Below are 11,423 nucleotides of genomic sequence, written 5' to 3'. Positions count from 1 at the left end.
CCGGGCTCCGGCCGCCGCTGCGGCTCTCCAGGAGGGTTCAATAGACCTGCCCCTATTGGTGTGGGGACGCGTATTGAACCCTCTGTGACCCCCCGGCTCTGTGCCGAGGCTCTGTGCCCGAGGAACCCAAGGCGAGAGCGCAGCCGAGCGCGTCCAGTGCGGACCCCTCGCCTAAAGCCGGTGTGAGCTCCGCTCCGAGAGCAGCGACCGTGCCGGCCGGACACAGGGACAGAGCCCAGGGCAGGTGGAGCTGCTCTCCAGCATCCCCTCCCTGTTCCCGGGAGTCGCACCCCACACTGGGCGCGGTGGCAGAGGGGGAGTCTGCAGGGAAGGGCTTGTAAAAAATGGGTTAGAAATTGTTGTAAAATTGTTGATAGATCGAAGGTTAAGGGGCTGGGGCTGAGCCTGCCCTGCCTCGGGACAGGACGGCGTTTGGCGTGACTTTCACCGCACAGCGACAATAAACACACCGAGAACTTCACAGACACGGGAGTGAAAAAGAGGGAAAGGGGGCCCTGGGACCCTGGCATGTCCGGAGTGACTGTCCCAAAAGCAGCAGCACGGGAGACAGGCCTGTCCCGGGAGCAGCGGGAGCCGGCCGGGCCGGAGCGGGGCTGCTGCGGGGCTGGAGCGGGGCCGGGCTGCGCCGCCCGGGGCCGGCCGGGCTGGGCCGTCTCCTTCATGTGCGTCTCACTTTGTATTGAATGATGTTAAGCAGGGCTGGAGCTGGCGCCTCGGCCTCATTACCTTCAATTACAATAATTGTTGCCTCTCTCCAGTGTTTTGCATTTCTCCCTGGGGGAAATCTCTCTGCAGCTTCTTTTCCAATCTTGCTCCAGCTTTCTCCTATCGATTGCATCGCTCTGGCCCCGATTCTAGGAGCCATGCCTCCAGGAGGATAAATGCAAATCGCCCTATTGATTGGGAGGAGTTGGAGTGCAGCTCGCTTGGGGGAGGGAGGATTAGTTTTAAATGAAAAAAAAAAAAAGTAAAGTGATGAGCATGGCAGGAAATGCTTCACTTTCTGGGCCTCTTAAGTAGTGTCCCTTTATCATGTCCTGTGTCTGAGGGGGATGCAGATTGGTGCCATCTGGATAATATTTCACGTGCATGGAGAGGTGGATCCTGCGACATAGACACTAGTCTGGTTTCTGACTTATTTTAAGTGAACGTGTATCACTGATCATCTCTGGAACGCAGCTCCCCTCCTCCAGTTTGGAGGTAACTGGGTTTCACTGGGACACGCTAATTGCTGCTGGAAATGAGCAGGGAGTAATGTGCAGGCTCTACCCACCTCCCTGAGCTGCCCCTGTTACAGGGATAAAGCTCCCTGGGAGTTATTAACCTTGAGGGAACCTGCTCAGCAGCCTGTTTGTCACAGGGGAGCGGCTGGAGGAGCCAGCCTTTGGGATCTGCATAGCCTTAGATCCTGAAATGGCTACTTGCTTCAGGAAATCCATGGCCAGACCCTGAAGTGGGAAGCCAAAAGAATTGCACAGTCACATTATGTTCCCTGCCCCCTTGCCTTTATGCCAAGCTAAGCTAGCTTAAGCCTTAATTATTTTTTTAAAGGCAATAATCAGCATAAATAAATGTAATTCAGTAGAATTAGCTTTTGTGTATCATATCCCAAATGCTAGCAAAGCAACTAAAAAAACAATGGTTGTTTGTTGGCTAGTGTTTAGCATTTAACAAAAAACCCCAAACTACTCTGATTAATGCTGCTCCAAAGATGCTTTAAACAGTCCTAATGCTTTTAACTTCACATCATTTCCAAATGAGAAACTCCCAGCTGAATCATAATTGCAAGGTGCAAAAGGGAATGGATATGGTGTACGAATGTTGCTTTTGACACCAATTTGAAATGACTCCAAAGCAGCAGTACCAACCTTTTCCTGCTGGTGCAGCGAGCATCTGATGTGGCAGTCCTGACGCATGCTGGTGTGGGCATGCAGATCCAGCAGCATGCAAATCCTCATCTCCCTGAGGAATGTGGGTCTCCCCAGGACAGGGCTGCAGCCATGCCTTGACTAGAGGCGATGGTAGAAACAATTTGCAAATTGCAGCTCTAACAAATTTTTATTTTTGCCTAATTTTTTTCTTTTTTTGTGTGGGGGGGTGCATGCATTGTTGAAAGGTTCAAACAAGTATATAACAAACAATTATACTGTGAAAACACGGGTTTTTTGCTAGAAATGGACAGAAGGGTTACATCCAATCATTTTGGGGAAATGGTGGTGAGCTGCCAGCATGCCATGAAAGTTTATAGAGAGGTGAGGAATTAATGATAATGTTCAAAGCTGTCAGATGAAAGAAATATCTTTGATTCCAAACTGTTTTTCTGGGGTGAGTTACCTATATCAGGGACACCTGCAGGCTGAAGCTGTAGCTTTGTTTTGCAGACAGGTTGCTGTGGTGGCACATAAACAGTAGGCCAGTAGCAGCAGGGACAGGCATTAATTCCAATTCATGTCCAGAAAAAGAGAAAGAGACTATATGAAAGAAGCAAAACAATGGGAGGAAGTCGAATTTTCTAAAGCACAGTTCCCATAGCCAGAGAAGAGCTTTTCTCTTGTTCAGAGTTCTGTACTTAGAAAATGCTGCCAGGCTGACCTCTGTCTTGGCTTGTTTTATTTTCCTCCTTGAAAAGGAGGAAAAGGCCCAAACTCCTCATGGCAGCCATCCTCTCATGCCTGTGCTGGGACTCTCAGGCACATGGAGATTCTGGAGCAGGTGATGGATGTGATTTGGCATTTCACTGGAGGGACTGCACTCTGACATTTGGAAGGAGACTCTTGCATGGCTGCAGTGCCCACACGCTCCTGGTGGGAAGTAGTGAGTCTGTTCTGGAATGAGATTGTAGAGGAGAGCAGGTACTGTCCTGAGCTGTTGCTTGCCTGATAGGAGAAATCCTGGTGTGGAATAGACCAGGAATTGGTCTTTTAGAAGGACTTGTCAGTTCTAAAGTCCCCCTACCAGAAATTTGGCTCTGCAACTATTGGCTTGTGAAAGAATCAAACCAGCATTCGTGTGGCCTGCAAAGACTGATTGGATGGATCTCTCATTTTAGCTGGCAATTTCTTCCTAAAGATAAAATTCTGCATCTGTGGCAGAGCTTTGAGCTGATGCGGAGAACGTGCTCCTGTGAGATGCTGCCCAAAGCAGTCCCTTTCCCTGAGGTGCCCAGAGGCTGATTTTGCAACCAGGTCCTTCTGTTCATGTTGGCTTCAAAGGTACCTGGTGGGAGGGAGCAGCCCTGTGCTCTGCAGGCTCTGGCTACAGCTCTGCAGTCCGCTCCAGTGGAGGCTCCAGGCTGCTCTCCCATGGCTGCTGCAGACACGTAATACGGCCTCGGGCTCCTGACGCTTTCCTTGATGGTTCCTTGTAGTCATTATCCCACATTCCTTCTGGTTGCAGAACATGTTGTTATTATTGCTTTGTGCTGGGTCTGTCTCCTGTCCCTTTTTTACGGGCCGATCTGGCCCTGTTAGCTCTTGTCTCTAAAACAAAAGCAAATTAGCACTGCAGAAGCTGAATTATCTTGTTTAGTCTGTCAGAGGACCCCACACAAACCTTGCATGTCTCTCTGAGCAGTGTACCAGAGAGTGAAGAGACACAGTAAATCGGTAAAACACCGACACATTGACTCGATCCACAGGTTTACAAAAGGGTATTTAGTTGCTTTGAAGGCTGGGTAGTGATCCCTGCTGTCCCTTCCTCGCTTTTGGTACTTCATGCACACTTGTAGCATACAGAATTAGAACATTTTTTACAGTAAATTGTACCTCGCAATTCAAACTTGACAGCTGTCAATGAAATTTGCTGTTCAAAACTGATCTCAAGCACATTGCCCTCTGGTTAGTCTGTCTGTGCTGCCTTGGCCAGGATGTTTATAATACTCAGGGAGTCTCTCATGTTACTTAGAGCAGTAATGTGGCTCCATGAATAAAAGCCATTTCCAGTCTGTCGGTACTGCATGTAACAAATGAGATCTGTTAAATGCGCTTGTCACCGTTGATAGGAGCAGGAGAAGCAGAACTGCACATGTTGCTGTAATGATTCTAGGTTATAATGAATGATATTTCGTATGTTTGCAAATGAGTGTCTGATAGCCGGTGCCAGACTGGGAGATATGACTTGGCTGTTCTTGCTGTTTTTGTAATTTCTAAACAGAAACAAGAATTAGCAAATTACTTTGTGGTGGGGTGCAAATATGTCTTAACATAAGTGTAAAGACTGTGCAGCACACGTGTATCTGTCTTATACATATGCAAATCACAAGACTCACAGTAAAACCATTATACCGTGTGATGGCATCAGCAGTAATTAGCCAGAGATCCAGTCTGTTCCTCTCTGCCAAAGTAAACTGGAGTTATCTCAATCTCAGATTTCATATTTCCTCCTTTCTCTTTCAGGGAGGAATGTCTCCAACATGAGGTATTATGTCCCCTATTGAAAATGTCTTTAAAGACTCACAAAAAATTTCAAATGAAAATTCTCAAGTAATTTTTTCATTATTATCTACACATTATCCAAGAGCTTTAATACTACTTGTGGACCCAAATATGTAAAGCATTTTGCCCATAAATGGGAAACAGCCTGTACTGTAGAAATCAAGGCTTATAAGACGTAATGAACAAAGAAAGAAGAAAACTAAGTTAGCAAAGAAATTTTAATTAAGGGGCACATTCTTTTCAGGACCAGCACATGAAGGAAAACTGTCCGAGCTAAACGGAGCCTACAGGAGCTGTATCGGAGCTCAGGTAGTGCTTCCATCCCCACCAGCTGTTCTTGGAAATTAAATACTGGAAAGAGTTACAGCAGGGTATGTATATTCGCTAGCAGCTCTGCGCCACGGGCCTGCCCTTGCTGCGCGGATGTGACAGCAGCGGGTCAGTGCGAGGCGAGGCGCAGGAGCCCCCGAGCCGCGGGGTGACCCCCGGGCCGGGACACCGGGGACGGACAGCCCGGCTGCACCGCGCTTCCAGCCGGCGGCTGCGGCTCCGCGCTGCGCCAAGCCCGGGCGCAGGGTTCCCATAACCTTGGGGAAAAAGCCCCGGCTGCCATAAAACCGCCGCTGTTCCCACTCGGGAAACAACTCCGCACCCTCGTGCGGGACAGGCAGGGCTGGGGCAGCGCCGGGACAGCGGCCGCGGGCGGGAGGGCTCGGACACCGCCGCGCTCCGCTCCGGCGCTGCCGGTCACCGGGCTGAGGACAGCTCGTCCGTCCGTGCGTCCGTCCATCCATCCATCCATCCATCCATCCATCCATCCATCCATCCATCCATCCATCCATCCATCCATCGCGGCTCCGCCGAGCTCGCAGTCTCATCACAATGCTTTTAGTGTAATCCCGCGCTGCTGCCTCCGTAGGGAATTATCTCGGGGACCCGGCGGCGCCCGTTCCCTGACCCCCGGAGAGCCCCGAACCTAAGGCAGCGAGCGAGGGCGCTCGGTGCCGCCAGCGGCCGCTCTCCCGGCAGGTCTGCGGGGCTGCCGGCGCTCAGAGCCCATCGCCGAGCGCAGAGCCCGGCCCGTTCCCGACGCCGGTGCCACCGCCCGGGGGCGCCGCGGGAGGGGCTCGGGCGGCACAGCGGGGCCGGGGCCGAGCGGGTCCCCGCCCACTCCCGGCAGGCGCAGCCAATGGGAAGGCGGGGCGGGGCAGGGGGAGGGGCGGGCTCAGTGGCGCCCGGCGCCGGCCGTATTTACGGGGCGGGCGCCGCCACCGCCTCCGTGTCAGTGAGACAGCGCCCGCCGGGCACCGCCAGCGCGCCGCCGCCGCTCCTGCTGCTGCTCCTGCGGCCGCGGCGAAACTGCGAGGGAAGGGCGGAGAGCCGCGGCCGTCCCCCTGGCCCGCCGCTGCCGCAGCAGCGGTGGCCGCACCACGGCTCTGCCCGCGGACGAGCGGCTCTTCGGCGCTCCGGCGAGGCAGGGGTGGGCGACGGCGGCTCGGCCGTGCCTGCGCTGCGGGCTGTGGCGAGCGGCGCCGGGTAAATGGATCGCCATTCCAGCTACATCTTCATCTGGCTGCAACTGGAGCTGTGCGCCATGGCCGTCCTGCTCACCAAAGGTGAGGGCTGCGGCGGGGCGCCTGCGGGGGCCGTGCCGGAGGGAGCGGGGTGACCGGGGGCTGCTGCCCGAGGACCGCCGGGCCCGGCGCTGTCTCGGGACCCCGCGCCGAGCGGTGTTGGCGGAGGAGCCGCCGGGCCGGTGCCTCCCGCCCCTGTGTCCCTCCCCGCCCACCTGGCCGCCGGTGCCGGGCAGTCACGGCCCCGCCGTGTCCCGGCGGGGCAGCCGGGAGCTCTTAGGTCTGTGTGCTCTGTGGGGGCGTTGGGGGCTGTGGGCTCTGTGGGGGCTCTGTGCTCTTTAGGGGTTCTGGGGGCTCTGTGCTCTCTGGGTGCTGTGAGCTTTGGGGTCTGTGCTCTGTGGAGGCACTGGGGGCTGTGGTCTGTGGTCTGGCCGCCCGGGGAGCGCCCTCGGGGGCAGAGGCGACCCGCTGGCTGCCGGTAATCGTCGTGCTCCGGGGAGGAGGGTAAAGGATAAGTTAGCGTGGTGGTGATGTGCGACGGTATTTATTTATTTTGGAAGGAAGGCTGTAATTAACCCTAAATAACAGCCTTGCAGCGTGCAGGGGGGAGCCTGCTGGCCCCATCAAAGCGGGCAGAACAGGGAGTGACTGAGTGATGTGAAGTCGCAGATACTGAAACTATGTGCCTGATAATGATATAATTAGGGGATCACAGACTTCTGGCTGCTGTTGACTTCAAAAGCTTTAAGAGAAGTCTGCAGTCTCTCCTGTAGCCATCTTGACTAAAAGCAGACATTTTTCTTTAATAGCTACATACAGTAACAAGAAAGAGGAGGGAACAGAAGGGCATTGTTCACTGTTTCAAAATACTAAATACCCTTTCTGGCCTTTTGCATAGCACAGGAAGAAACTTTATGAATTGACAGAAATACAGTAATACAAAGTCCATTTTGTTTCACTGAAAACGTGGTTTTAATTAAAAAGCAGTTGAATTAACCTGATGACTAGCCTGTCAGATTTTGTTTGTAAGATTGTCTTAAGGCAATAAAATATAGATTTTTGAACGTGATTGTAAAAGCAGTTGAAATGAAAGTATGTGTATTGTTTCTCTTTATTTCCGTACCGTGCTGAGACTCATGAAAGAACTGTCAGCTCTGGTACTGAGCCATGTTTGCATCTTAAATTTAACAGTGCAGAAATTATGAGAACTATTTTTTCAGAGGGGTAGGGGGGAGACCTCGTATAGAATGCTTAGAAAATGATTGAGTCTTTTTTTCTGTAACATGCTGGATGGCAGTGAGTGTGAATTCATGAAAAATTAGGTTAGTTGGTCTGAAACCCCAAGGGAATTGGACTGGAGACAGTGAGACACTCCATCATTTGGCTTCTATTAAGCAGAGTTATTAAAGAGCAGCGGGAACTTCAAGGCCTGGAGGCTGCAGTAGCATTTTGGGGAAACTATTAAGGTAGCCTGACGAGAGGAAGGTAACTTGTTTGGGATGATTTTTTTTTTTTAACGTCTTGCGCAACAGTTGGGGTTTTGTTTTTTTAGGTATAGGTAGTAGGTAACATCATAAGAAGGGGTGACAGCAGAAAAGCCTGTCGATTGATTTTTTTGCAGTGCAGACTGTAGGAGGAAGACAAATGACTGTTCAGTCAGCTTTGAAAGCCTCGGTGCTACTGTGGTGGCAAGTTCAGTAGGCACACCAGAAGTAGTTTTAAGTCCATTTTGGAGACCTCTTCCAAGGATGTCTCCAGAATCTGCCTTCCTCTTAAACCTTGGCTCGATGGCACACTGAATTATGTTGGAGTTGCAATTTGCCTGGAAAGAGTAAGTTTTTGCTGCAGCACAGGACATGTTTAATTCATACCAGAGCAGTTTGGAGAGCACAACATGAAGAATTTTATGAAGGGAACTTTTTTTATCGCTTCCTTCAGAAATTTTTGAGGTTTCCTGATAGTTTTCGTAGAGCCGGTAGAGGATTTTCAGTCTTAAGTGTTTCCTCTTTTCTACTGCATATTGGATTGCATGTGAAAGTGGGGAGAGGCAACGGGGAGCCTTTAGCCTTGCAGTTTCACTCCGTTAAAAATCTTCACATTTGAGTTGAGAGTCATTGTCTCTGGTGAGCAGAATAATTATAAACTGGAACTTTTTTGTTCTATAATATTAAAAAGTCATTTTGCATGAAGAACTAGTTAAAGATTTTCTTTCTCTAGAAATTTAGAAATAGTTGCTCAATTTCACACAGTAAAACCTTCCTGACAGAGAGACTTAGATGGTAATGGTTCTAGCTAATAGCTTTATAAGGTGTTAGTTAAACCTTTTAAATTTTGGGGCAGTATTGAGAGGAAATAAACAATTCAGCAGTTCCGAGTTTCTCTTTTTCATTTGTCACGTAAATATTTAAGCCTGGTATTTTTGTTGTGTGCTTATGTGCAATTAAAAGAAACATTATTTTATAAAAATAGAATATGTTCCTGGAGTAATGGTTAAAAACATAGATATGACTTTCTTCCAGGACTGAAAGTGTGTGTTGTTAGAACTGGTATTTCACTTTAAATGTGGTTAAAGGCAACTGCTGACAGCGAGTGGAAGTAGCTATAAAATAGTCTTGTTAGTTATTTACCTTGGGAAAAAAAAAAGCCACTGTGATCTTCCCCCCTCCACCCAAGCCCTCCCCAGTCCCTGTTTCAGTGAAATGCTCTCCCTTTAATTCAAAGGACTGTAGTACTAGTCATTAAAGCAAGTGCCCCAAGGCGTTTACAAGGATCAAGGTTTCAACGCTGTACAGTGATGGGAAGGGAGCAACCCCAGCTCTTGTGGCTCTACAGCCTAAAGAAGTACCTCAAAACTGGTATGAGTTTGTGTGATGCATGTGGCTAATAAGGATATATGGTGAGGTGTTCTTAGAGAACCAAATTCTTATTTTTCTTGCCCAATTTTTGTTTTTTAGGTGAAATCAGATGCTACTGTGATGCTGCACACTGTGTTGCAACTGGCTATATGTGCAAATCCGAGCTTAGTGCCTGCTTCTCCAGACTGCTTGATCCTCAGAATACACATTCCCCACTTACTCATGGCTGCTTGGACTCTATTGCAAGCACTGCTGAGATCTGCCAAGCCAAACAAGCACAAAACCACTCTGGCACCACCACCATGTCCACGTTGGAATGCTGCCATGAAGATATGTGCAATTACAGAGGACTGCATGATGTTTTGTCTCCTTCCAGGGGCGATGCTTCAGGTAGGGCAATAAAGCTTCAGTGAAACCCCTCTTCTGGCCATCAGGCCAGCTGCAGTCAAAACCTTGTGCATCTGCTGTTATTGATGTAGTTGTTGATGTAAGTAGAGACACCAGAGGGAGAAGCAGGTGGCTGGATGCAGGAGAACATCTCAGCCAGTTAGGTTTTTTGTCTGTATTAATAATGGAAGTTTCTCTTGCCATCTTGAAATGATGTGTAAGAGTCAGTGGCAGTGGTGTTCCTAGTTAAACTGGCTATTGGGTAAGAAATTCTGTGTTATAAGCAGACTTAGAAACTAATTTTTTTCTTTACAGGAGTATTTTCTGTAGATATTGCAGTGTGTAGCAGTTGCTCCTTAAACTTGTCAGTGTGTGATTTAAGGGAGGTGCTTATATATAAATCAGTGTATATATAAATCCTGAAATAAGCTTCACATCTTTCCCCTTTGCAGGACAAGGGAGCAGATATCAACACGACAGCAGCAGGAATCTCATCACCAAGGTGCAAGAATTGACTTCTTCAAAAGAGTTATGGTTCAGGGCAGCTGTAATTGCTGTTCCAATAGCTGGTGGGCTCATCTTGGTGCTCCTCATCATGCTGGCCTTGAGGATGCTCAGGAGTGAAAACAAAAGACTGCAAGATCAGCGACAGCAAATGCTCTCTCGTTTGCACTACAGCTTTCACGGACATCATTCGAAAAAAGGGCAGGTGGCAAAATTGGACTTGGAATGCATGGTGCCTGTGACTGGTCACGAGAACTGCTGCATGACCTGTGATAAAATGAGACATTCAGACCTCAGCAATGATAAAATTCTTTCACTAGTCCACTGGGGAATGTACAGCGGACATGGGAAGCTGGAATTTGTATGACCAATTATTTTTTAATCTGAGCTAAACTTACTCTCTGGACTCTTGAAGGCCTTTGGGTTCTGCTGGACAGGAGCACTTTATCTTAAAACAAAAACTCTCATAAATCATCTTTGAGAAACAAAGGACCTCTGCAAACAGAATCTTGGATATTTCTTCTGAAGGATTCCAAAAGTTGTCTTATTTGCACAGAGTAAAATACACTCAAATGTATTGTTTGCTTCAGAATTGTGAAAGCAAAAGTTAGAAGTTGTAAACACTGTCACCAGGGTTATCTGAACTGTAGGGAGCTGAGAACTGAATTAATACAATAAACTGTATGCAAGCTCCTATGTTTCCTGACTTATTGTAAAGATTTTTTAAAATATATATATTTTCTCTGAAACTTGCTTGTGATTTCTGTTTTGGAAAATGGGTTTTCTCTGCAGGCAGTGGATGACAGTAGAAAACAAATCAAGGTGTACATGGTAATGCAATGCATAGCAATTACATTCTGAAAGCAGATTCTTTTCCTACTCTGCGAAGGACTTTAGGTGGTTATTTGAGAACGAAGGTGGCACCTTTGTTTTATACTTCAAGCAGCAGTGAATCCACATCCTTGGTTCTTGGCTGTTGCATTTTGTTCATAACCTCAGTGAATTCTTGCAGGGCTTTGTGTGATGACTTTCTTCCTCTGTTAATGAAGAAAGACTTCCTCTGTGCAAAATGTGTAAGAAAGATATGAAGAATTAGGAGTCACTGGTTTTCCTCCCTTGTCTGACAGTTCTTGTTTCTATGATCTGTTTTCCTTTTGTACCTTTTACATCCAAACATTTCTTTGGGGAGGAGAGGGAAACCCCAAAACCGCACTGTCTATTAGGTTTGGTGGTTTGTTTTTTTTCTGTGTATAACCCCTTTGGGCACAATGGAAAGCATCTGCCTTGCTCTTCTATCATGTAACTAAGTATCATGTGCTCCTAGTTTTGTGTGGGACTAAAGAAACAACATTGTACTTTAATCTTTGGCTCCTCCTTTATGTTGCTCTTGCATAGGTGGCTTTTCTTCCTGGCCAATATTTGTGCACTTAGTTGCTTCTTACTCCTTCTGCTAGTTGGCAGCACTTTATCATTCATTTATTCAATGCTTAGTTGCTGAAAACAAACAACCTCTGGATTATTCAAGGAATTTATTGTATTTATTTTTCTTGCTATATTAGACTTTGCAATAATTAAAGTATACTTGCTTAAAAGGCTGAAGCCACATCATGGTGAAAGAAGCATCCAAAATGCTGCTTCAGAAGACAAAA

The 11,423-nt window shown here is 48.1% G+C and overlaps 1 protein-coding gene across 1 annotated transcript; it reads left to right on the top strand.

Annotated features, from left to right (window-relative positions):
- The first annotated feature begins 5,698 nt into the window (after positions 1-5,698).
- Positions 5,699-11,135, top strand: BAMBI (BMP and activin membrane bound inhibitor). The gene is made up of 3 exons (XM_074533469.1): positions 5,699-6,070; positions 8,983-9,273; positions 9,723-11,135. The coding sequence occupies exons 1-3, from the start codon at positions 5,995-5,997 to the stop codon at positions 10,139-10,141; spliced, it is 786 nt and encodes a 261-aa protein (XP_074389570.1). The 5' UTR covers positions 5,699-5,994; the 3' UTR covers positions 10,142-11,135.
- Positions 11,136-11,423: the final 288 nt, after the last annotated feature.

Source organism: Zonotrichia albicollis, chromosome 1 (assembly GCF_047830755.1).
Source record: "Zonotrichia albicollis isolate bZonAlb1 chromosome 1, bZonAlb1.hap1, whole genome shotgun sequence".
Classification (NCBI taxonomy): Eukaryota; Metazoa; Chordata; class Aves; order Passeriformes; family Passerellidae; genus Zonotrichia; species Zonotrichia albicollis.
Note: the sequence above shows the minus strand (reverse complement) of the source record. Positions and strands in the feature narration are given on the sequence as shown.

Coding starts and splice junctions, on each gene's coding strand:
- BAMBI (XM_074533469.1), top strand. CDS start 5,995: ATGGATCGCCATTCCAGCTACATCTTCATCTGGCTGCAACTGGAGCTG. Junction 6,071..8,982: donor GGCCGTCCTGCTCACCAAAG/GTGAGGGCTGCG, acceptor TTTGTTTTTTAG/GTGAAATCAGATGCTACTGT. Junction 9,274..9,722: donor TTCCAGGGGCGATGCTTCAG/GTAGGGCAATAA, acceptor TCCCCTTTGCAG/GACAAGGGAGCAGATATCAA.